Source organism: Trachypithecus francoisi, unplaced genomic scaffold (genome assembly GCF_009764315.1).
Source record: "Trachypithecus francoisi isolate TF-2019V2 unplaced genomic scaffold, Tfra_2.0 Lachesis_group5, whole genome shotgun sequence".
NCBI lineage: Eukaryota > Metazoa > Chordata > Mammalia > Primates > Cercopithecidae > Trachypithecus > Trachypithecus francoisi.
The window spans coordinates 146,675,212-146,697,980 of NW_022681470.1; the positions used below are offsets into that span (position 1 = coordinate 146,675,212).

Genomic DNA, 22,769 nt, shown 5'->3' on the forward strand with positions numbered 1-22,769 from the left:
TATTTGGGAGGCTGAGGCAGGAGAATCACTTGAACCCAGGAGACAGAGGCTGCAGTGAACCGAGATCACATCACTACACTCCAGGCTGGGCGACAGAGCGAGACTGTCTCAAAAAAACAAACAAAAAGCCACAAATGTGTTCAAGGTAGGAATAGGATCCTGCCTCTGTCCATTCCAGATGTGTGAGCTTAGTCCAATTACTCCCTTCTCTGTGCTCCGGATTCCTCATCTATAAGGTGGGGTGCTATGGCTTGCACCACAGATGACTGCCCTGAGAATAGTAAGAGGACTTCTCAAAGCTGGGAGGTGGCTGCTGCTGGAATTTCGAGTCAGTAGCCACGGAGGGGTCTGCTCCAATGTCCCCCTAGCCAGGGAGGGAGGTTGGACTCCACATCCCGGCTTGCAGGACTCACAACCCCCACAGTTCTGAGTACCATGGCCAGGACAGGTGGGTAGACAAGAAGTATAACTTTTTTCCTTCCTACTCCACGTTGCTCCCCGCACTGTAACCAGTGCCCCCTGCCGAGAAAGGGATGCAGAGGGATAAACAGGACGCTGGCGACACAGCCTCTAAGAAATCTTTAATTTCACCCCGCACGGAGCCCTGCAGAAGGTGACGGAATAAATACAAAAGGTTAAGATGCAGTATGCCCACCCCCAGCCTGCAAAGGACGAGGGGATGTTTGTGGGCCGCGTTTTCTCCCATCTGCAAACCGAGGCAGGACACGCTGTGCGCCACGGAGCTCTGAAAGGGACAGTGTTTTCCAGCGGTCTGTTACCCTTTGCAAAAGGAAGTCCCCGCAGCCCTAGTCCGCAGGCTCCTGGAAGGCGTTCCTTCTGCTGTCCACTAGAGCGCACCAGAGTCCACGCCCGAAGGCGCCTAAAGGATCTACTAGCCCCATGCCAGGGTGTGCGTCACCCACAGCGGGTCCCAGACCCCTGCCCAGGAGGTGACATGTCCGGAAATGGGGTCCTGAGAGATGCCCACCCACCCAAGTCCTCGATCCCCTGATTTCTTCACCTTTTCATCCACCCTGGCATCCCAAATGGCCGTTTTGCTCCTTCCCTTTCATAGGAGGGAAACTGAGTCAAGCAAGGGCAGGAGTACCCTAGGGGGCGGCTGTCCTGGTGAGAGGCAGAGAAGAGAGCAGCCAGTAGCGGGCCGTCCATCCCCCGACTCACTCGCGTGTTGGCCGAGGCTGGAGAGATAGACCAGGGACACTAGGGGTCCCTGCAGCCACCCCCACCTCCCACCCGCCCGCCAGTGCCGCCTGCCCCAGGTGGGGCCTGGGTCACAGCAGGTTTATCTCGTCCAGGTAGCGGGCGAGCACCGAGTCCCGCACGTCCTTGAAGACCTTGCGGATGTTCTGTGTGTCCGTGGCACATGTGTAGTGGCTGAAGAGGCGTCGGGAGCGCGCGCCCTTCTTGCTGCCGTCGGGGCCGTCCACGCAGCCGGCGTACATCCTGGTGTACATGTCCAGGATGAACCTCTTGGCTGCCTCGGCATCCTGCTTAGGGCCTGGGGAAACAGATTGCGGTAAGTGGGTGAGGACCCTCCATCTTTGGACCCTGGGGGCCTCTGGTGACCCTCTTCCCTGTAATACCAGACCTAAAGGGCCCCAGGGATCCCTCCCGTCATTTTTCTGAGCATTGACGCCATCTTTTGTAGTCATAGCTGGTCACATGACTCACGCTCAGCCAATGGGAGCACAGGAGGTTGTCTCACGAGAGTCATGTGACCTGAAATGGACCAATGAGCTCCAGCTCTGGGACTTTCGGCAGAACTGGGTTAAAGAGAGACATTCTCTTGGCCTCGCTTCCAGCCAGTGCGGTTGGCAGACTGGAATCACAGAGACAAACATCCCAGGACTGTGCAGACAGGGGCAGCAAGGCCAAAGAAGGGGAAGAGAGTCCTCAAAGTCAGCCTGGGTGGCTGCTCTGATAACACATGTCAGGGTGTTCAATACCTGTGTACTGAAAGCACAACGTGAATTAAGGGCTTTGGGAGCCCTAGACTTGGCTCTGCTACTCACTCACGAGTTGGGTTATCTATAATAGTATGTTAATACCTGTAAACTCTGTGAGCCTGTTTCCTCATTTGCAAAATGGGGATCAGAACAGTCTTGGGCCTCACAGAGTTGTCTCGAGGATTTAACATTATGTAGAGGGTTCGTTGCTTAATAAACAGAAGACTTCATGGTTGTAACCTATCAATATTATTTCAGAAAGACAATGTAGTAGTAGAACGATTAACTTCAGACGTTCTGGCTCTGGGTCTGGACAGCCTGGGTTCAAACTCTGTCTCTGCCTCTCACTGTTTGTGTGACTGTTGTCAAGAGACTACATCACTCTGTGCCTCGGTTTCTCCACCTCTATAACGGCTAGATGAGTAAGTCCTGCTGTGTAGGTGTTTTTTGTTTTTTGTTTTTGAGATGGAGCCTCGCTCTGTTGCCCAGGCTGGACTGCAATGGTGCAATCTCGGCAGTAGCTGGGATTACAGGCGCCTGCCACCACGCCCAGCTAATTTTTGTATTTTTAGTAGAGACGGGGTTTTGCCATGTTGGCCAGGCTGGTCTTGAACTCCTGACCTCAAATGATCTGCCCGCCTTGACCCTCCAAAGCACTGGGATTACAGGCGTGAGCCACTGTGCCCAGCCCTGCATAGGGTTTTAACATGAAGATTAAACAAGCTATGTAGAGTAGCTTCCACCAGTGCAGCAGATGTGTTGGCTATTGTTATTTATTATTATTATTATTATTATTATTTTGAGACGGAGTCTCGCTCTGTTGCCCAGGCTGGAGTGAAGTGGCATGATCTCTGCTCACTGCAACCTCTGCCTCCCAGGTTCAAGCGATTCTCCTGCCTCAACCTCCCAAGTAACTGGGATTACAGGCCCCTGCCACCACATCCAGCTAATTTTTGTATTTTTAATAGAGATGGGGTTTTGCCATATTGGCCAGGCTGGTCTCGAACTCCTGACCTCAAGTCATCTGCGCGCCTCAGCCTCCCAAAGTGTGGTTTATTATTATTATTTTTTTTTTTATTTTTTTTTTTTTTTTGAGGCGGAGTCTTGCTCTGTCGCCCAGGCTAGAGTGCAGTGGCCGGATCTCAGCTCACTGCAAGCTCCGCCTCCCGGGTTCCCGCCATTCTCCTGCCTCAGCCTCCCAAGTAGCTGGGACTACAGGTGCCCGCCACCTCGCCCGGCTAGTTTTTTGTATTTTTTAGTAGAGACGGGGTTTCACCGTATTAGCCAGGATGGTCTCGATCTCCTGACCTCGTGATCCGCCCGTCTCGGCCTCCCAAAGTGCTGGGATTACAGGCTTGAGCCACCGCGCCCGGCCGGTTTATTATTATTATCATGAATATTATTTAGCACAGCGGAGAGAAGGGCTGAGAGACAGCAAAGGGTGCACCAGCCACTTGTGCTGGGAGACAAGGATGAGTCATGGGAGGTTCCCTTTGACTTGAAGGAAAAAATATCTACCTTATCCTGTTCCCAAATTCTCTAAACTATGATCTGATTACCAGGGCAGGGAAGAGGGCCTGTCTAGGCCACTGTCCTGGAACAACTTGACATCTATCTCCCAGACCCTGAATCTTGCGGGTATGATTGGCTGAAATTGGCCTCACGGGCTCTGAGACATGACAAGACCAGGGGTCAAAACCTGGTGACTTCACCAAAGCTTATGTTTACTGATTGTGGACCCAGTGTCAAGTATGTACTAAGGACTCATCTACTATGGTTGCTTGTATATTGAGGTGAACAGTGTCCCCCAAAATTCATGTCCACCTGGAACCTCAGAATATGACTTTATTTATAAATCAGATCTTTGCAGATGTAATTAGGTGAAAATAGGTCACGGCCGGGCATGATGGCTCACGCCTGTAATCCTAGCACTTCGGGAGGCCAAGGCAGGTGGATGACAGATGTGTGGTTGGGCCCAGGAGTTCTAAATCAGCCTGGGCAACATGGCGAAAGCTTGTCTCTACAGAAATATACAAAAATTAGCCAGATGTGGTGGTGCATGCCTGTAGTCCCAGCAACGCAGGAGGCTGAGGTGGGACGATCACCTGTGCCTAGGAGGTCGAGGCTGCAGTGAACTGTGATCACACCACTGGACTCTAGCCTGGGCAACAGAGCAAGACCTTGTCTAAAAAAACAAAAAAGAGGTCATACCAAAGTATGGGCCCTAAATTCAGTGACTGATGGTCTTATAACAACAGGAGAGGACACGTAAAGACACAGTGAGAAGACAGCCGTGTGAACATGGAGGCAGAGATTGGAGTAATATGTTTACAAGCTAAGGGTTGTTGGCTTCTGGCCACCACCAGAAGCTGAGAGAGAAGCATGGAATGGATTTTCCCTTAGAGCCTCCAGAAGGAACCAATGCTGCCAATATCTTAACTTTGGACTTCTGTTGTTTTAAGCCACCCAGTTTGTGGTATTTTGTTATGGCATCCCAGGAAATGAAGGCAAGTTATCTCCAAGATGGCTGCCATCACTTCCTTCCCTCCCTGTATGCGTGTGTCATTCTTCCTTCAAGAAGTGGAGTCTCTTTCTTTTGAATCCAGGCTGATATGAGTGATGTGCTTGACAAATAGAATGTGGCAGAGGGAACGTCTGACACTTCTGAGGCGATCATGAGATGCAGCTTCCACCTGGGCTGAAGTCTCTCTACCCTGAGGCAGCCATATTGTGAGGAAGCTCAAACCATATGAGGAGGCTGTTGATCATGAGGCCCCAAATGGAGAGAGAGAGAGAACAGGGGAGGTGGAAAAGGAGAGAGAGAGACTGGAAGGAAGGGGAGGAGAGATAGATGAGATGGGAGACGGAGGCAGGGAGAGACAGAGAGAGAGAGGCCAAGAGCACCAAGGCACCAGACATGTGGGGGAAGAAGCTATCTTGGAAGTGTATCTCCAATCCCAGGCACCTCAGCTGATGTCACATGGATCAGAGATGAACTTACCCAGTTCAACCCTTCCCAAATTCCTGACCCACAAAATCATGAGCAAAGGAAAATGGCCAGTTTAAGTCACTAAGTTTGGGGACGGTGTGTTACTTGGCAGTAGCTAAGCAGGATACTTCTGCCACCACACTTTATCCTCACAGTGGTGTTCTGGGGAAAGTGCTAGTGAATATATACCTTTGTCATGTCGGTCCCTGGATTAACCACAACTCTGCCTCCCCTTTGTAAAATATACTAAGTGGTGCCCAACACTAGATGGTATGTCTCTGTAGTTGCCCTGTGGCCCTTTCACCCTCTGGATGTACTGAGAGTTTGTTCCCAAACCTGTTTTTGCCCGTTGTACGTGTCTTGGTTCATATGCAATTAAAAGAAACGTTATGCAAATCTATACCTACAAGAGCCACATGAAAGAAGGTCGTTATATTTACAAAAACTGTGTGCTTTGGAAACATTGTTCAAGGCTCTGCTTTTAAAAATTAAAGAAAAAGGCTGGCGCAGTGGCTCAGGCCTGTAATCCCAGCACTTTGGGAGGCCGAGGCAGGTAAATCACTTGAGGTCGGGAGTTCAAGACCAGCCTGACCAACATGGAGAAACTCTGTCTCTACTAAAAATACAAAATTAGCTGAGGTGGTGGCGCACGCCTGTCATCCCAGCTACTCGGGAGGCTGAGGCAGGAGAATCACTTGAACCCGGGAGGGAAAGGCTGCAGTGAGCCAAGGTCGCACCACTGCACTCCAGCCTGGCGACAGAGCAAGACTCCGTCTCAAGAATAAATAAATAAGTAAAATGTTTAAGGTGTACATGATACGCTACCTATTTCTAAGAATATCTCACTTTACTCAGTTCCAAGGCCCTTTGCTATTTTATTCCATTCCACAGAGGAGGAAACAGATTTAATGAGGTTGGACAGTGGATGGAGCTGAGTATAGAAGGCGGGTCCTATGTGAAACTTCCCGTGACTCCAGGCTGAAGTAGAGCCTGGATTAGCATCTCTCTTTGGAGCTGCTTTTGGGAGGTGAAGGGTATGGAAAGTTCTAGAACTGCTTACCCTGGAAACTGGGGAAGTAGGTAGCCAGGTGGGAGGTGGGGATTTTCTCCTCCAGGATGTCGGTTTTGTTGAGGAAGAGGATGACGGAGGTACTCTTGAACCAGGGTAGTTCCAGGATAGTCCCGAATAAGGCGAGGCTCTCCTTCATACGGTTCTGTGTTGGGGGCAGAAACAGGTTATTGCTTCAACCGGCCAGCTCGGACAGGAAACCCTCCCATCGCGGAGATGGGGCTGTTGGCTCTAGGGGCGTGGGCTCACCCCTACCTGCCTGGCTGGGGCTGAGGCGGGTGTGCCCGTGTTTCCGTGTGGACAGCTGCCTGGGTGTGCCTGACATGGTTTTGTGCCTGTGCTGGTTGGAAGGGTGTCCTCCCAAAATTCATGTCCCCCCAGAGCTTCAGAGTATGACCTTATCTGGAGAGAGAGTCTTGAACTCCTGGCCTCCCAGTATGCTGGGGTTACAGGCATGAACCACCACACCTGGCCTGGAGATAGGGTCTTTGAAGAGGTCGTTGAGGTGAGGCAATACTAGAATAAGGTGGGCCCCCAAGTCTGTGACTGCTGTCCTTATAAGAAGAGGGAGGCCTGGCCAGGCGCGGTGGCTCACGCCTGTAATCCTAGCACCTTGGGAGGTCGAGGCGGGCGGATCACCTGAGGTCAGGAGTTCAAGACCGTCCTGGCCAACATGGTGCAACCCCATCTCCACTAAAAATACAAAAATTAGCTGGGCATGGTGGTGCACGCCTGTAATCACAGCTACTCGGGAGGCTGAGGCAGGAGAATTGCTTGAATCTGGGAGGCAAAAGTTGTGGTGAGCCAAGATCACGCCACTGCACTCCAGCCTGGTGACAGAGCGAGACTTCATCTCAAAAAAAAAAAGAAAAAAAAGAAAAAGAAAAAGAAAGAAGAAGAAGAAGAAGGAGACCTGGCCGGACGCGGCAGCTCACAGCTGTAATCCTAGCACTTTGGGCGTCCAGGAGTTCAAGTCTGCAATGAGCTATGATCACATAACTGCACTCCAGCCTCGGTGACAGAGCAAGACTTTGTCTCCAAATAAAAAGGAGGAAGTTTACCCACAGACATGCACACAGGGAGGACACTGTGTGTTAGGTGGAGGCAGAGATCAGGGTGACACCTCTACAACCAAGGATCTCCAAGGATTTGCAGCCACCACTAGGACCTAGGAGAGGCTTGGGACAGATTCTGTCTTGTCAGAAGGACCCAGCCTTGCCCACGCTTCCCTCTCTGACTTCTGGCCTCCGGAACTGTAGAGAATAAATATCTGTTGTTTAAACTGCCGGGTCTGTGCAGCTTTCTTATGAAAGCCTTAAGAAGCAAGTCCATTTCATGTGGCTAGACTCGAGGACAAGCAGTATCAGGATGACCTAAAATTCATTCCATCTCATTCAGCCTGAAAGTCAAAATTATATCATCTGACCCAAACTGGGTGAAACCTTAACCCTTACAGTCACGCCTTGCAGGTGATAATGCACCCAACCTTTGCGCTCAAGGATTGAGCAGGAGAAAAGTTCACACTCGTAAAAGAAGCAGCCTCAGGCCTTTCCGAAAAGAAGCGGAACATCGCCCCTGGGGAGAGACCTGCTCTCCTGGGACGGCTGTGCTTGCCTGTGTGCAGGCGGCCGTGTCTCTCTCGGGGCTTGACTGTTCCTCGATGCGGCCGGTACTTGTGTAGCTGTGCATCCATGCGTGACTCCCTCAAGGATGTGTTTGTGAAGAGTGTGACAGAAGCCCTGGTGTTCCATGGTGCGGCCAGCATGCGGACAGGAATTTCCACGTGTGTGAGCACGTGTGTGAGCACTTGTGTGTGCAAGTGCATGTGCGTGTATGTGTGTGTCTTCCTGTATGTGCATGTGTGTGCATGTGTGTGCGTGTGTGCATGTGCCTTCATGTGTGTGGATGTGTGTGCATGTGTCTTCATGTGTGTGCATGTGTGTATATGTGGGTGTGTGTGCATGTGTGTGCGTGTGTCTTCATGTGTGTGCATGTGTCCTCTGTGCGTGTGTGGATGTGTGTGTGTGTGCATGTGTCTTCATGTGTGTGCATGTGTGCCCATGTGTGTATATGTGGGTGTGTGTGCATGTGTGCGTATGTGTGCATGTGTCTTCATGTGTGTGCGTGTGTGGATGTGTGTGCGTGTGCATGTGTCTTCATGTGTGTGCATGTGTGTATATGTGGGTGTGTGTGCATGTGTGTGCGTGTGTGCATGTCTTCATGTGTGTGCATGTGTCTTCATGTGTGTGCGTGTGTGTGGATGTGTGTGCATGTGCATGTGTCTTCATGTGTGTGCATGTGTGTCCATGTGTGTATATGTGGGTGCGTGTGCATGTGTGTGTATGTGTGCATGTGTCTTCATGTGTGTGCGTGTGTGTGGATGTGTGTGCGTGTGCATGTGTCTTCATGTGCGTGCATGTGTGTATATGTGGGTGTGTGTGCATGTGTGCATGTCTTCATGTGTGTGCATGTGTATGTGCATGTGTGCGTGCGTGTGTGCATGTGTGCGTGTGTGTGCGTGTGTGGATGTGTGTGCGTGTGTATGTGTAGTGTATATGTACGTGTGTGATGCATATGTGCATGTGTGCATGTGTGTGCATATGCATGTATTGCACACGTGAGTGCATGTATGTGCGTGCATATGCACACGTGTGATGTATGTGTGTTCACGTGCATATATCGTGCATGTGCATGCGCTTATTGCATGTGTTCATGTGCATGTGTGTGCACGTGTGTGCGTGTATTGTGCACATTCGTGTGTGTTTATTGCATATGCGTGTGTGCATGTGTGTGCATTGCATGTGTGTGTGCATGTGCGTGTGTGCATGTGTAGTGTATGTGTGTGTGTGTGTCTGGGGTCCTGGCCAAACACTGTGGGTCTGTGTCTTGGGTTGCTGCAATCTGACCACGAAAGCCTGAAGGGGCAATTTCATAGCCATGCTGGGCACACAGGCCCGTTCAGGGCAGGGACACCTCCCTTTCTGCACCAGAGCTTCCTGCTCAGGTGACGGGCCTTGGGCCAATAAGTGGGTACGGTGAGGGAGGCGGTGGCGCACCTCCTGGTTGTTCTCCTCCAGGCACTGGTCATATTCACTCAGCGAGGCCAGGTAGATGAGGGCGATCACGTTCTCGAAACAGTGGATCCATTTCTTACGCTCTGACCTCTGGCCCCCGACGTCCACGATCCTACAGGGAATCGAGGTTCCCCCTTTCAGAGCTCAGGACCCTGCTCCGTGACACCCCCAAACCCCATCACATCTGGGATATGCCAAGATCAATAATAGCAACAGCAAGAATAGGTGCTAGCCTCTCGTGGATTTGCCATGTCATTCCCGCAAGGCAGGAATGAGTCTTACGCCCATTTTACAGATGAGGAGGCTGAGATCCAGGGAGGAGAGGGGACTTTCCCAAGCTTCTGCTGTGCTGGGCTGCCTGCTTTCTACCCCTACATTACAGGGTCGCAGGTCAGACAGATCTGGAATGTGCCCTGGTGCTGGCTGGGCACACCGCACACCGCAACAAAAGCCTGCCCCCACCTTCCTGTTCTCTCTCTTCTGAGAAATGTGGGTCACTGATAACCATCTGTGCGTCATTTCCCTGGGGATGCAACCGTTACTCAGGAAGTGCCAGAGCAGAGGCTTTGGACGGGCCCAGGCCAGGGCCTCAAGCAAGATGGGACTTGCCCCGTTGCACAGGAGGGGAAATCGGGACTGATGATTAAGCAGTTAGGCTGCAGCTGCTGTATGTGTCTCCTGATCCCTGAGACCCACTCCTCCCATGCGTCCTCAGAGTCCCTCAAATCCCACATCCAGAGCCAGATGGGGTTGAGAGGGGGGTCTGGAGAATGAGACACGGGGTGGGGTTGGCCACTGGCTAGTTGGGAACTTCGGGCATCATCTTTCATCTCGGGTCTCAGTCTCCTCTGAGCCCTCACTCCATTCATTCGCCTCACTCCTGGGCCACACCTAAAAATCACCTCCTCAGCCCAGACTTCCGCATGATTTCTCAGCCTCTACCTTCACTCCTAAACTTTTACCCACCCACCCACCCATTCATCGATTTATTCGCCCATCCATCCATCCATCCATCCATCTATCCACCCACCCACCTATCCATCCACCCATCCATCCACTCATCCATCCTCCCACCCATCCAGTCATCCATTCATCCATCCATCATCCACTCATCCATCCTCCCACCCATCCACTCATCCATCCTCCCACCCATCCACTCATCCACCATCCATCCACCCACCCATCCATCCACTCATCCATTCATCCATCCATCCACCCATTCATCCACCCATCCATCCACTCATCCATTCATCATCCATCATCCACTCATTCATCCATCATCCACTCATCCATCCTCCCACCCATTCATCCACCTACCATCAATCCACTCACTCATCCACTCATCTACCCACCATCCATCTATCCATCCACCCTTCCATCTATCCATTCACTCATCCATCCATCTATCCATCTACCCATCTATTCATCTATCCATCATCCACCTGCCTGTCCACCCATTTACTCAATCCACCTATCCACCCACCCATCCATCTCTCCATCTACTCATCCATCCACCCATCTATCCACCCATTACCCATCTACCCATCCATCCATCTACCCATCTCTCCACTCACTCATCCACTCATCTACCCATCCACCCACCCTCCCACCCATCCAGTCATCCATTCATCCATCCATTCATCCACTCATCCATCCATTCATCCACTCATCCATCCATCCTTCACTCATCCATCCACCCATGCATCCATTCATCCATCACACACCACCCATCTACCCATTCATTCATCCATCCATCCACTCATCCACCCATCCATCCACCCATTCATCCATCCATCCACCCCACCCATCCACCTATCTATCCATCCACCCTTTGGTCTATCCATTCACTAATCCATCCATCTATCCATCTACCCATCTATTCATCCATCCATCATCCACCCCCCTGTCCACCCATTTACTCAGTCCACCCATCCACCCATCCATCTCTCCATCTACTCATCCATCCACGCATCTATCCACCCATTACCCATCTACCCATCCATCCATCTACCCATCTGTCCACTCACTTGTCCACCCATCTGCCCATCTACCTACCCTCCCACCCATCCACTCATCCATTCATCCATCCATCCATTCATCCACTCATCCATCCATCCTTCACTCACCCATCCACCTATTCATCCATTCATCAACCACACACCACCCATCTACCCATTCATTCATCCATCCACTCATCCACCCATCCATCCATGCAGTCACCCACTCATCCATCCATGCATTCACCCACCCATCCATCTATCCACTCATCCATCCATCCTTCACTCACTGATCCACCACCCATCCATTCACTCATCACCCATCCACCAATCTACCCATTCATTCATCCATCATCCACTCATTCATCCATCCATCCACCCATTCATCCATGCATCCCACCCATCCATCTATCCACTCATCCATCTATCCTTCACTCAGACATTCACCCATTCATCCATTCATGTATCACCCATCCATCCATCCACTCATCCCTCTTTCCATCCATCCATCCATCCATCCACCCACCCATCTACCCATTCATTCATCCACTTGTCCATCCTCCCACCCATCCATCCACTCATCTATCCCTCAACTTATCCATCCATTTATTCATCTATCCATCCACCCATTCATCCACCCATCCATTCCCTTCCATCTTTCCAACCATCCATCCACATTTACCAACTTCTACTCTGACCTTTAGCTATTCACTAAAGAATCAGAGGAATCAAACTCAGCCCCTAACCTTATGAGGTCTCCATCTTGTGGAGGAGACCCACAGGAAACAGATAAATTATGAACCTTCCTGGTAAGGACTATTGCAGAGGCCAGAACAATAGGTTTGGGGGATTTAGGGAAAGGAAGGCCAAATAGGAGTAGGTCAAACAGAATTCCTGTCTCTGGGCATCACCTTGCACACCTGCTCAGTTCCCTGCCATCAACCCATGGAAACAGATCTTGCTAAGGTCACCAGTGACCCTCTAACTGCCAATCCCAGCGTCATTCTTCTCACTGTATTCTTGACCTTTCCTTTCCTTGACCTTTGACATTGGCCATTGCTCTGCTGGGTTCGGGTCAGGGTTGCTGCACTGGCCATTCCCAACTCTGTCTGCCAGCTAAGGTGGTGTCCAGCCACCTCCCCAATGCCCCTAGGCCCCTCAGACTCAACCTGTCCCAAAGGACTCCATCTTTACCTTTTCATCCCCCAGCCCACTGGCTCCACTGTCTACCCCCATCACTTTGACAAAAAACTCGGGTGTCATTTTTGACTTCCTGTTCTAATTCCCACACTCATCCACTCCTGCCCATTCCACATCAGAAACAACTCTTGCCCATTCCTTCCTTTCCATCCCCACACCCACTGTCCTGGCTCCTCCTTTCTGAGTTTCCTGACTTCCAGCCTCACCCTCTAGTCCATCCCCCAGTGTTGATGACTACAGGGATCACCTCTGAGCTCCCCAGACCAGGCCTCCCCAGGCCTGGTCCTGACTGTATAGTCTCGATTTCCTCCTCCCCAGCAGCCCCTTCAGGGTTAGGACTAGTGAACTCCAATTCATCTGTCAAAACCCCATTAATGTCCCCTCCTCCAAGAAGACATTCCCTCCTGGATCTCTGATGCCTCAACCTGGGCTCCTCCAGGTCCCACTCCTGACTACCTGGGGGCCTGGAGGTGTCTACATCGAGCTTGGCTTCCCCTAGCTTGGCAGCTCCTTGAAGGCTGGGACTAAGAAACTCCTACTTGGCTGGGTGCGGTGGCTCAAGCCTGTAATCCCAGCACTTTGGGAGGCCGAGACGGGCGGATCACGAGGTCAGGAGATCGAGACCACCCTGGCTAACACGGTTAAACCCCGTCTCTACTAAAAATACAAAAAACTAGCCGGGCAAGGTGGCGGGCGCCTGTAGTCCCAGCTACTCCGGAGGCTGAGGCAGGAGAATGGCGTAAACCCAGGAGGTGGAGCTTGCAGTGAGCTGAGATCCGGCCACTGCACTCCAGCCTGGGCGCCAGAGTGAGACTCCGTCTCAAAAAAAAAAAAAAAAAAAGAAACTCCTACTCATCCCTCAGGGCCCCAGCTCCTTTGCCCCTCCTCCTCCTACAGGAAGCCTTCCCTACCCCCCTAGGCTGGGCCTAGGTGGAGCGCTCACCGCAGGATGGTTTTCTGCACGGAGAAGCAGTACTCGTTGATGCCAGTGGTGGGCATGCGGCTGCGAAGCACGTCCTGAGCCGTGGGTACGTAGCCCTCCTCGGTGATGCGCTCCAGGTGGGACAGGTAGCTGCAGAGCGAGGAGTCCTGAGGCCCAGCCTTACAGCCAGCCTCCCTTTGCTTCCCAGGCCCCTACAAAAGGCCCAGCAAGGACCCTGCTGGGGCCGCTTGGGGAGGAGAGCTCCCTGGGTGGGGGCGGGATCCCTGGGGTTGGCAGATGGCCCAGGAGTGTCCCCCACCTGAGGCAACGGAGCCCCAAGGAAAAGCAGCTTCACACACAGAGCAGGGTGACCCAAAGGACGGTGTGACATGAGGAACGGCCTCATCAGGGAGTGGTGTCCCCTGGGAGAGCTGCTAAAGTTTAGAGTCCCCCCGAAAACAGGGTCACTCTAGGAACAGGGTTCCCCCAAGAACAGGGTCACTCCAGGAACAGGGTGCCCCCAGAATAGGGTCTCCTCAGGAACAGGGTCACTCCCAGAAAAGGGTCCCCCCAGAACAGGGTCCCTTCTAAAACAGGGTCACTCTAGGAACAGGTTCCCCCCAGGAATAGGGTCACTCCAGGAACAGGGTTCTCCAGGAATAGGGTTCCCCCAGGAACAAGGTCCCCCCAGGAACAGGGCCCCTCCAAGAACAGGGTCACTCTAGGAATACAGTCCCCCCAGGAACAGGATCACCCCCAAGAACAGGGTCACTCCAGGAAAAGGATCAACCCCAGAAGAGGATCCCCCAGGAAATAGGGTCTCCCTGGGAACAGAGTCACCCCCAGGAATAGGGTCCCCCCAGAAACAGGGTCACCCCTGAAATAGGGTCCTCGTGGGAACAGGGACCCCAAGGCACAGGGTCACTCCAGGAACAGGGTTCTCCAGGAATAGGGTCCCCCCAGGAACAGAGTCCCCCCCCAAGAACAGGATCACTCTAGGAATACAGTTCCCCCAGGAACAGGGTCACCCCTGAAACAGGGTCCCCGCAGGCACAGGGACCCCCAGGCACAGGGTCACTGTAGAAACAGGATTCCCCCTAGAACAGGGTCTCTCCAAGGAACTGGATTCCCTCAGGAACAGGGTGACCCCTAGAACAGAGTCCCCCTGTGAATAGGGTCACCGCAAGAACAAGTTCACTCCCAGAACAGAGTCACCCCCAAGGAACAGGGTCCACCCAGGAACAAGGTCATTCCCGGAAGAGCGTTCCTCCAGGAAAAGGGTCACCCTCAGAACAGGGTCCCCCAGGAATTAGGGTCCCCCCGGAAGGACCTCATCCCGGAGCAGGACCACCTCACCGCCCATCTGCGCCCACAATACCTCCTGCTGCAGGAAACCAGCCAGCCTGGCCCCTGCCCTCAGCCCCTCCCCACGCGCCCATCCCCCGCAGACCCCAGACTCACTACACGGCTGAGTCAAGCAGGTGGAATTCCCGCCGGCGCTCATAGCAGGCCCGGACGCCGGCATCCCTCCACAGCCACTGCATGGCCACGGCGTAGCGCTTCTCAAACGTGGTCACTTTATAGGGGTCCTGGCTCATGACCAGGCTGGCGTGGTGCTGGGGAGGGAGGACGGGGGCAGCTGGGGTAGCCTGTCTGAGCGGGGCTGCCCTCCCCAGGCATCTCTGCAAGCCCCGCGGCCCTCCCTGTAACACACCCTCTTCCCACTACCCTTCTTGTTCCCCAGAAGCCCTGAGCCCCCCACACACGTTTAATTTGTCCTCCGTCTGTTTGTGCATGGAGCACCGGAGGGACAAGCACAGGCCAGCACATGAGGGGCTGCAGACGGCACATGTGCTCGGACGATCTCAGGCTCAGGGGGCGCATGGCACCCGCAGGGGTCAAGGGCCTCCTTGGCAGCCAGCCCTGCTCTTTACACTAGCTGGCTCCCAGGAAGCACGGTGCTCACAGTCCCCCTGCTCTATACAGGCAGACACAGAGCACTGAGGCACTCTGCCCCTCAGAGGCCCCCAACAGGCGCGTGAACCCTGAGCTGCCCGCCGGACCCTGGGCTTCCCCTGCTTTTCCCCAAACAGCCCTGGCTCCCTCCAGGCACTACTAGCATTGCTCAGACCTTTGTGATGGACTGAGTGTTGCGTGTGCATTTCTCTGTGTGTGTTCACGTATAAGTGTGCTCATGTGTGTGCATAGATGTACACGTGTGCATGGGTGTGTCTGGGTGTGTGATTTGTGTGCATATTTGTGTGTGGGGCACGCGCATGTATCCTTGGGTGCATTTGTGGGTGCGTACATAGGTGTGTTTGTGTGTGCATTTGTATGTGTGCACACGTGTGCGTGCATGCGCATGGGGGGATTGCATTGCAGGCGTGTGTGTATCTTTGTGTGAGTTTCCGTGTGTGCATGTGTGTATGTGTATGCATGTGGGAATGTGCATGCACGCTTGTGTGTGTTTGTGTGTGTGTTCACGTGCATGGGCGTGTTTGGGTGTGTACATTTGTGTGTGCCCTTATTTGTGTGCATCTGTGTGGGGGCAGCTGCATGGATCCTTGTGTGCATTTGTGTGTGCACATGTGTGCATGTATGTGCGTATACTTGTGTGTGCACTTGTATGTACGCACACATGTGCACGTGTGCATTCATCTGCGTATGTGTGTGCATGTGGGCATGCACGTGTATCTTCGTGAGCATGGCGGTGTTTGTGTGTCCTTGTGTACGTGTGTGTGCGCATACATATGCGTGTGTGCGTGAATGTGTGTATACGTGTGTGTGCACTTGTATGTATGCACACATGTCTGGAGGACATGGCCTTGCCCCAGGGTTTAGGGACCCTGCCCTGCCCTGAAGTCTGGGGAACTTGGCCCTGCTCCGGGGTCTGGGCCCCTGCCTGCCCTGATGGCTCACCTTGCTCTCAGACCTGCTAAAGGGGATCTGCATCCGCTCCATGGCCTCGATCATGGCCCGCATGGACACGAAGATGTTCTGGTAGACCAGGGGCCGGAAGCCCTTGCGCTCCTCCTCTGAGTAGCCGGCGCCGTGGATGATCCGCATCTGCTTGATGAAGGTGCTCTTCCCGCTCTCGCCAGGGCCTGGGGACAGAGCAGCAGAACCACTCAGCCCACCACAGGGCTCCCACCCCCGACACCCCAACCCCACGTCAGACACCCCCAACTCCACGCCAGGCCTCCTAGGTTCAAATCCCAGTGCAGCCGGGGCATCACTCGGTGACCCTAGGCTAGCAATTTTGCCGCTCTGTGCCTCGGTTTCCCCATCTGTAAAACATGAACTTCAGGCTGGGCACGGTGGCTCACGCCTGTAATCCCAGCACTTTGGGAAGCTGAAGCAGGTGGATCACCTGAGGTCAGGAGTTCGAGACCAACCTGGTCAACATGGCGAAACCCCGTCTCTATTAAAAATACAAAATTAACCGGGTGTGGTGGTGCATGTCTGTAATCCCAGCTACTCAGGAGGCTGAGGCAGGAGAGTCGCTTGAACCTGGGAGGCAGAGGTTACAGTGAGCTAAGATCGCACCATTGCACTCCAGCTTGGGTGACAGAGCGAGATTCTGTCTCAAAAAAAAAAACAAGACAAAAAAAACAAAACACAAACTAAAAAACATAGACCTCAACAGACCATGCCTGCTGCATCAAAATGAGGGCCAAATGAATTGATTATAAAATATTCACAGTAAGGGTCACAAACTCTGGTTCCCCCAAGGGGCAGATCCAGCTATTTTTGTGTGGCCAGCAAGTTTTTGTGTTTTTAATACTTTTTATAGTTATGGTTTTTTTTTTTTTTCTTTTTTAGACGGAGTCTTGCTCTGTCGCCCAGGCTGGAGTGCAGTGGCATGATAGCTCACTGCAAGCTCCGCCTCCCGGGTTCAGGCCATTCTCCTGCCTCAGCCTCCCAAGTAGCTGGGACTACAGGCGCCCACCACCTCGCCCAGCTAGTTTTTTTGTATTTTTTAGTAGAGACGGGGTTTCACTGTGTGAGCCAGGATGGTCTCGATCTCCTGACCTCGTGATCCACCCATCTCGGACTCCCAAAGTGCTGGGACTACAGGCTTGAGCCACCACGCCCGGCCTATAGTTATGGTTCTTATGGGTTTTTTCCTTTTTCTTCTTTTTCTTTCTTTCTTTCTTTCTTTTTTTTTTTTTAAGACAGAGTCTTGCTCTGTTGCCAGGCTGGAGTGCAGTGGCGTGATCTCGGCTCACTGCAACCTCTGCCTCCTGGGTTCAAGCAATTCTCCTGCCTCAGCCTCCCGAGTACCTGGGACTACAGGCGCCCGCCACCATGCCCAGCTAATCTTTGTATTTTTAGTAGAGACGGGGTTTCACCATGTTGACCAGGATAGTCTCAAACTCTTGACCTTGTGATCCGCCTGCCTCAGCCTCCCAAAGTGCTGGGATTACAGGCGTGAGCCACCGCGCCCAGTCTTCTTTTTTTTTTTTTTTTTTTTTTTTTTTTTTTTGAGACGAGTCTCTGTTGCCAGGCTGGAGTGCAGTGACGCAGTCTTGGCTCACTGCCACCTCTGCCTTCCAGGTTCAAGTGATTCTCCTGCCTCCCAAGTAGGTGAGGTTACAGGCATGCGCCACCACTCCAGGTTAATTTTTGTATTTTTAGTAGAGTTGGGGTTTCACCATGTCAGCCAGGCTAGTCTCAAATTCCTGGACTCAAGTGATCCATCCACCTCAGCCTCCCAAAGTGTAGGGATTACAGGTATGAGCCACCACGCCCGGCCTATTTTTATTCTTTACCATAACAATGCTAATATGTATTATTATTTGCTACAATAATTTCAGGTAGAGAAACTTTTATGAAAGAAATAACATAGGATAAATAGGGCAAGGAGTAATTAGGTGACCATGATAGCCACGCAGTCAAGGAAGGTCGCTCAGTGGAAGTGACTTGTGAAGGCTGGAAGGTCACTCTCAAAATCTTAGAGGGCACACCAAGCGAAGGGAACAGCTCGTGCAAAGGCCCTGGGGCAGGACCGAACCTGGCATATTGGAGGAACATTGAGGAGGCCCGTGTAGCTGAAGCAGAGTGAGGAGAGGGAGAGAGGGAGGAGGGAAGGGTGGGTTGTGCAAGGCCTTATAGATTGCAGGGGAGTCTTGGGCTTTGACCCCGAGGGAAGTGGGAGCCACGGAGGGCTGTGGGCAGAGGAGGGACAGGCCCTGACTCAGGTGCTCACAGGCGCCCTCTAGTGGCTGCTGCAGGGAGGACAGACTATGGGGGTGGGGGCCAGGACCAGGGCGGAGAGGACTGCACTGGTTCAGGTGAGCAGCCTGGGGCTGGACCAAGGTGGCTGTCATGGAGCTGGAGAGAAGAGGACACATTTGAGAGACACTGAGGAGACAGAATCAACCTGACCTTGCTGACAGATGGTACAAAATCTGGCAGGGTCCTTGCTGGGCCAGCTACAGAATTTCTGGGGTTGGGTGCAAGCTGAAACTTCAGGCTCTTCTGAACCCGGAATCCTCTGTGACAGCCCAGTGGACGTACCTGCCAAGCCGGCCCTGGGTCCGGGATGCTGATGCTGGAATCTTCAAGAGCCTGGGACTAGAGGTTCAAAGACCCCAGCTCAGCTCCCCGCTAAACTCTGACATCCCAAGGCTGCCCTTCCCCCTCTCTGTGTCTTAATTTTCTCATCCGTAAAATGGGTGTGATCCACCAGGTGGGAGGTGGGGGCTGGAGGCTTGACCAGCATCTCATCTGGCTCCTGGGAGCACCAGCATGGGCCCCTCCCAGCGACGGGAGAGGGGATGGGACTGCTTCTGCCTCCAGGGCAGAGGGCGGGGGTGGGGGTCGGTGCAGGCAGAACTTGATCGAGCAAGCGGCAGCAAAAAGGGAAGGGGTGGCTTGGTTAGGGTCCAGAAAGAGGAAACAGGAGCAGAGAAGAAGGCCAGACAGGGAGAGGGGCGGGGGTGTCACCTCCCATCTCCCCAAAGGGCTGTCTCCAACGTCTCCAACTCTACCCAGCAGATGCCACCTGCACACTGGAGAGCTGTGTGGGCAGGTCGGGGGTGGCCGCCTCGCCTCTCCAGTCCTCAGTTTCTCCAGGGGTCATGTCTATTTGGCTCAAAGTCAAGAAACAGGCTTTTCTTGTCTGGGCACAGTGGCTCACGCCTATAATCTCAGCACTTTGGCAGGCTGAGGTGGGCGGATCACTTGAGGTCAGGAGTTCGAGACCAGCCTGGCCAAAATGGTGAAACCCTCTCTCTACTAAATATACAAAAATTAGCCTGGTGTACTGGTGGGCACCTGTAATCCCAGCTATTTGGGAGGCCGAGGCAGGAGAATTGCTTGAACCCAAGGCAGAGGTTGCAGTGAGCTGAGATAGTGCCACTACATTCCAGCCTGGGTGACAGAGTGAGGCTCTGTCTCAAAAAAAAAAAGGAATAAAGAAAGAAAAAGGCTTTTCTCTTGCTGTAAAGGACATTCACACGGAAATTATATATATTTAGTCAGACATAGTGGTGCACACCGGTAGTTCCAGCTATTCATGAGGCTGAGGCAGGAGGATCATTTGAGCCCAGGAGGTTGAGGCTGCAGTGAGCTATGATCACTCCATTGCACTCCACCCTAGGTGACAGAGCAAGACCTTGTCTCAAAGGGAAAAAAAAGGTTTCCAAGAAAAATTAAAAACTAGGGCGGGGCACAGTGGCTCATGCGTGTAATCCCAGCACTTTGGGAGGCTGAGGCAGGCAGATCATGAAGTCAGGAGTTCGAAACCAGCCTGACCAACATGGTGAAACCCTGTCTCTACTAAAAATACCAAATGCTGTCTCTACTGAAAACACAAAAATTAGCTGAGCAAGGTGGCTCACACCACATCCCAGCCACTCAGGAGGCCGAGGCAGGAGAATGGCTTGAACCTGGGAGGCGGAGGCTGCAGTGAGCTGAGATCACACCACTGCACTCCAGCCTGGACGACAGAGCCAGACTCTGTCTCAAAAAATAAAAACTAAAAAATTACTCAAACAACAACATCCCCCAGGTCCACAATCTGACATTCTCTGATGCAGAGCTGTGAGAGCTCCAGATTCCTGAATGTATCGCATGTTAGGACGGGGACATGTCAACTCATTAATATTCCTGCAGCAGAACATAGGAATGGAGTCAGTGCAATAAACAAACATCCTCCCACCCATTTCTTTGAGTTTCTCACGGAGACACTATGGGGGACCATCTAGTTTTTGGAGCTTTGGCCCTTTGGGACTAGCAGCAGAGGGGATTGTGAGCTTGCAGGGCCTTGACTAGGTGTCCCTGGTGAGCTAAGAGCTGGAGTCCCACCATCTCTCCTGAGCCTCACCACGAGAAGGGGACAACTCTTTTTTTTTTTTTTTTTTTTTTGAGGGGGAGTCTCGCTCTGTCGCCCAGGCTGGAGTGCAGTGGCGCAATCTCGGCTCACTGCAAGCTCCGCCTCCCGGGTTCATGCCATTCTCCTGCCTCAGCCTCCCGAGTAGCTGGGACTACAGGTGCCGCCACCATGCTGGGCTACATTTTTTTGGTATTTTTAGTAGAGATGGGGTTTCATCATGTTAGCCAGGTCGGTCTCGATCTCCTGACCTCGTGATCCACCTGCCTCAGCCTCCCAAAGTGCTGGGATTACAGGGGTGAGCCACCGCGCCCGGCCAAGAGGGAGACAACTCTTAGCCCCGTTTTTGTATGGGGAAACTGAGTCTCGGGTCCATTGAAGGAATTGCTGTGGGTCACACAATTCCTTCGATGGTACTGGTGAGTGGCAGAGCTGGGATTCAAACTCAGTTCTGTTTGAGTCCAGAGCCTATGGACTTTTATTTATTATTATTTTATTTATTTATTTATTTATTATTTATTTATTTATTTTGAGACGGAGTCTCTCTCTGTCGCCCAGGCTGGAGTGCAGTGGCGCGATCTCAGCTCACTGCAAGCTCCTCCTCCCGGGTTCACGCCATTCTCCTGCCTCAACCTCCTGAGTAGCTGGGACTACAGGCGCCCGCCACCACGCCCAGCTAATTTTTTGTATTTTTAGTAGAGACAGGGTTTCACCGTGTTAGCCAGGATGGTCTCAATCTCCTGACCTTGTGATCCGCCCGCCTTGGCCTCCCAAAGTGCTGGGATTACAGGCGTGAGCCACCGCACCTGGCCTATTGTTATTATTGTTTTTGAGACAGGGTCTCAGTCTGTTGCCCAGGCTAGAGTGCAGTGGCTCGATATCGGCTCACTGCAACCTCTGCCTCATGGGTTTCAAGTGATTCTCCTGCCTCAGCCTCCAGAGTAGCTGGCATTACAGGTGTGTACCACCACGTCTGGCTAATTTTTGTATTTTTAGTAGAGACGGGGTTTTGCCATTTTGGCCAGGCTGGTCTCGAACTCCTGGCCTCAAGGGAGCCACTTGCCTTGGCCTCCCCAAGTGCTGGGATTACAGGCGTGAGCCACCTCGAGCCTATGGGCTTCTAAATTATTATACCTGGAGGTTCCTTTACCCTGCCTGAATAGTTATAACAATCATAATAAAAATGACAGAGAGCATGATTTCAATCTTACCGTCTTCCCAACCCTGAGCCCAGAGACTCTATGGATCCCCAGATAATCCCCATAGATTCTATGATTTTCCCATTTGCAGATGGGACACCGAGGACCAGAGAGGTTTAGTGACTTGCCTTGGGTCACACAGCAAGTGAAACCCCAGGGGAGTAAACTTGGGGTAGTGTAAGTTCTTCACCAACAAAATGGGGCACGGCCAGTTGAGCTGGGGTAGGCGTCATTAACATGTCAGTTAAAGTGATGTTTTTACGGACTCTGGGAAGCTAGACAGCTCCTTGGGGTGCAGCGTTGAGCCCAACTGCTCACGACTGGACTTTTGAGCTCCTGTCCCCCAGTTGCCTTCCAACCCTCAGATCTTCTTCTCCTTCTTCTTCTTCTTCTTTTTTTTTTTTTTGATATGGAGTCGCTCTGTCGCCCAGGCTGGAGTGCAGTGGTATGATCTCAGCTCACCACAACCTCCACCTCCCTGGTTCAAGCGATTCTCCTGCCTCAGCTTCCCGAGTAGTGGGGATTACAGGCATGCACCACCACGCCCGGCTAACTTTTGTATTTTTATTAGAGACGAGGTTTCACCATGTTGGCCAGACTGGTCTTGAACTCCTGGCCTCAAGTGATCCACCTCAGCCTCCCAAAGTGCTGGGATGACAGGCCCGAGCCACTACGTCCGGCCAGGACTGGGCCTTTTCAGCTCCTGTCCCCTAGCTGTCTTCCAACTCTCAGATCTTAGTTCGCCCCAAAAGTGCAGAGAACGAACAGAAGTCTCAGCAAGCAACAGTTGACTTTATTTTGTTGCGATGCACTGGTTTTTTTTTTTTTTTTTTTCCCTCTTCTGCTTTGTTATAGGAATAAATGATAATCCTGTTGCCACCTGCAACACGGATTTCGTGACTCAGGGATGGGTCATCACCCGAAGCCTGAAGAGCTGCATCAGAATCCTCTCTTTGCAGTCCATCTTTGTCCTGAAGCCGCAAAGGATTCTGGGACCCCTCCACTGGCCCCCAACC

The 22,769-nt window shown here is 52.5% G+C and overlaps 1 protein-coding gene across 1 annotated transcript in view; it reads right to left on the reverse strand.

The window, feature by feature from the left end:
* Nucleotides 1-560: 560 nt before the first annotated feature.
* GNA15 (G protein subunit alpha 15) overlaps nucleotides 561-22,769 on the reverse strand; it is a 30,892-nt gene continuing 8,683 nt past the window's right edge. Inside the window, exons 2-7 of the mRNA XM_033196863.1 lie at nucleotides 16,138-16,322; nucleotides 14,680-14,834; nucleotides 13,240-13,368; nucleotides 9,082-9,211; nucleotides 6,017-6,170; nucleotides 561-1,519 (exon numbers count right to left, since the gene is read on the reverse strand). Coding sequence (XP_033052754.1) covers nucleotides 1,293-1,519; nucleotides 6,017-6,170; nucleotides 9,082-9,211; nucleotides 13,240-13,368; nucleotides 14,680-14,834; nucleotides 16,138-16,322 — 980 coding nt within the window. The 3' untranslated portion in view covers nucleotides 561-1,292. The remainder of the gene's footprint in view (nucleotides 1,520-6,016; nucleotides 6,171-9,081; nucleotides 9,212-13,239; nucleotides 13,369-14,679; nucleotides 14,835-16,137; nucleotides 16,323-22,769) is intronic.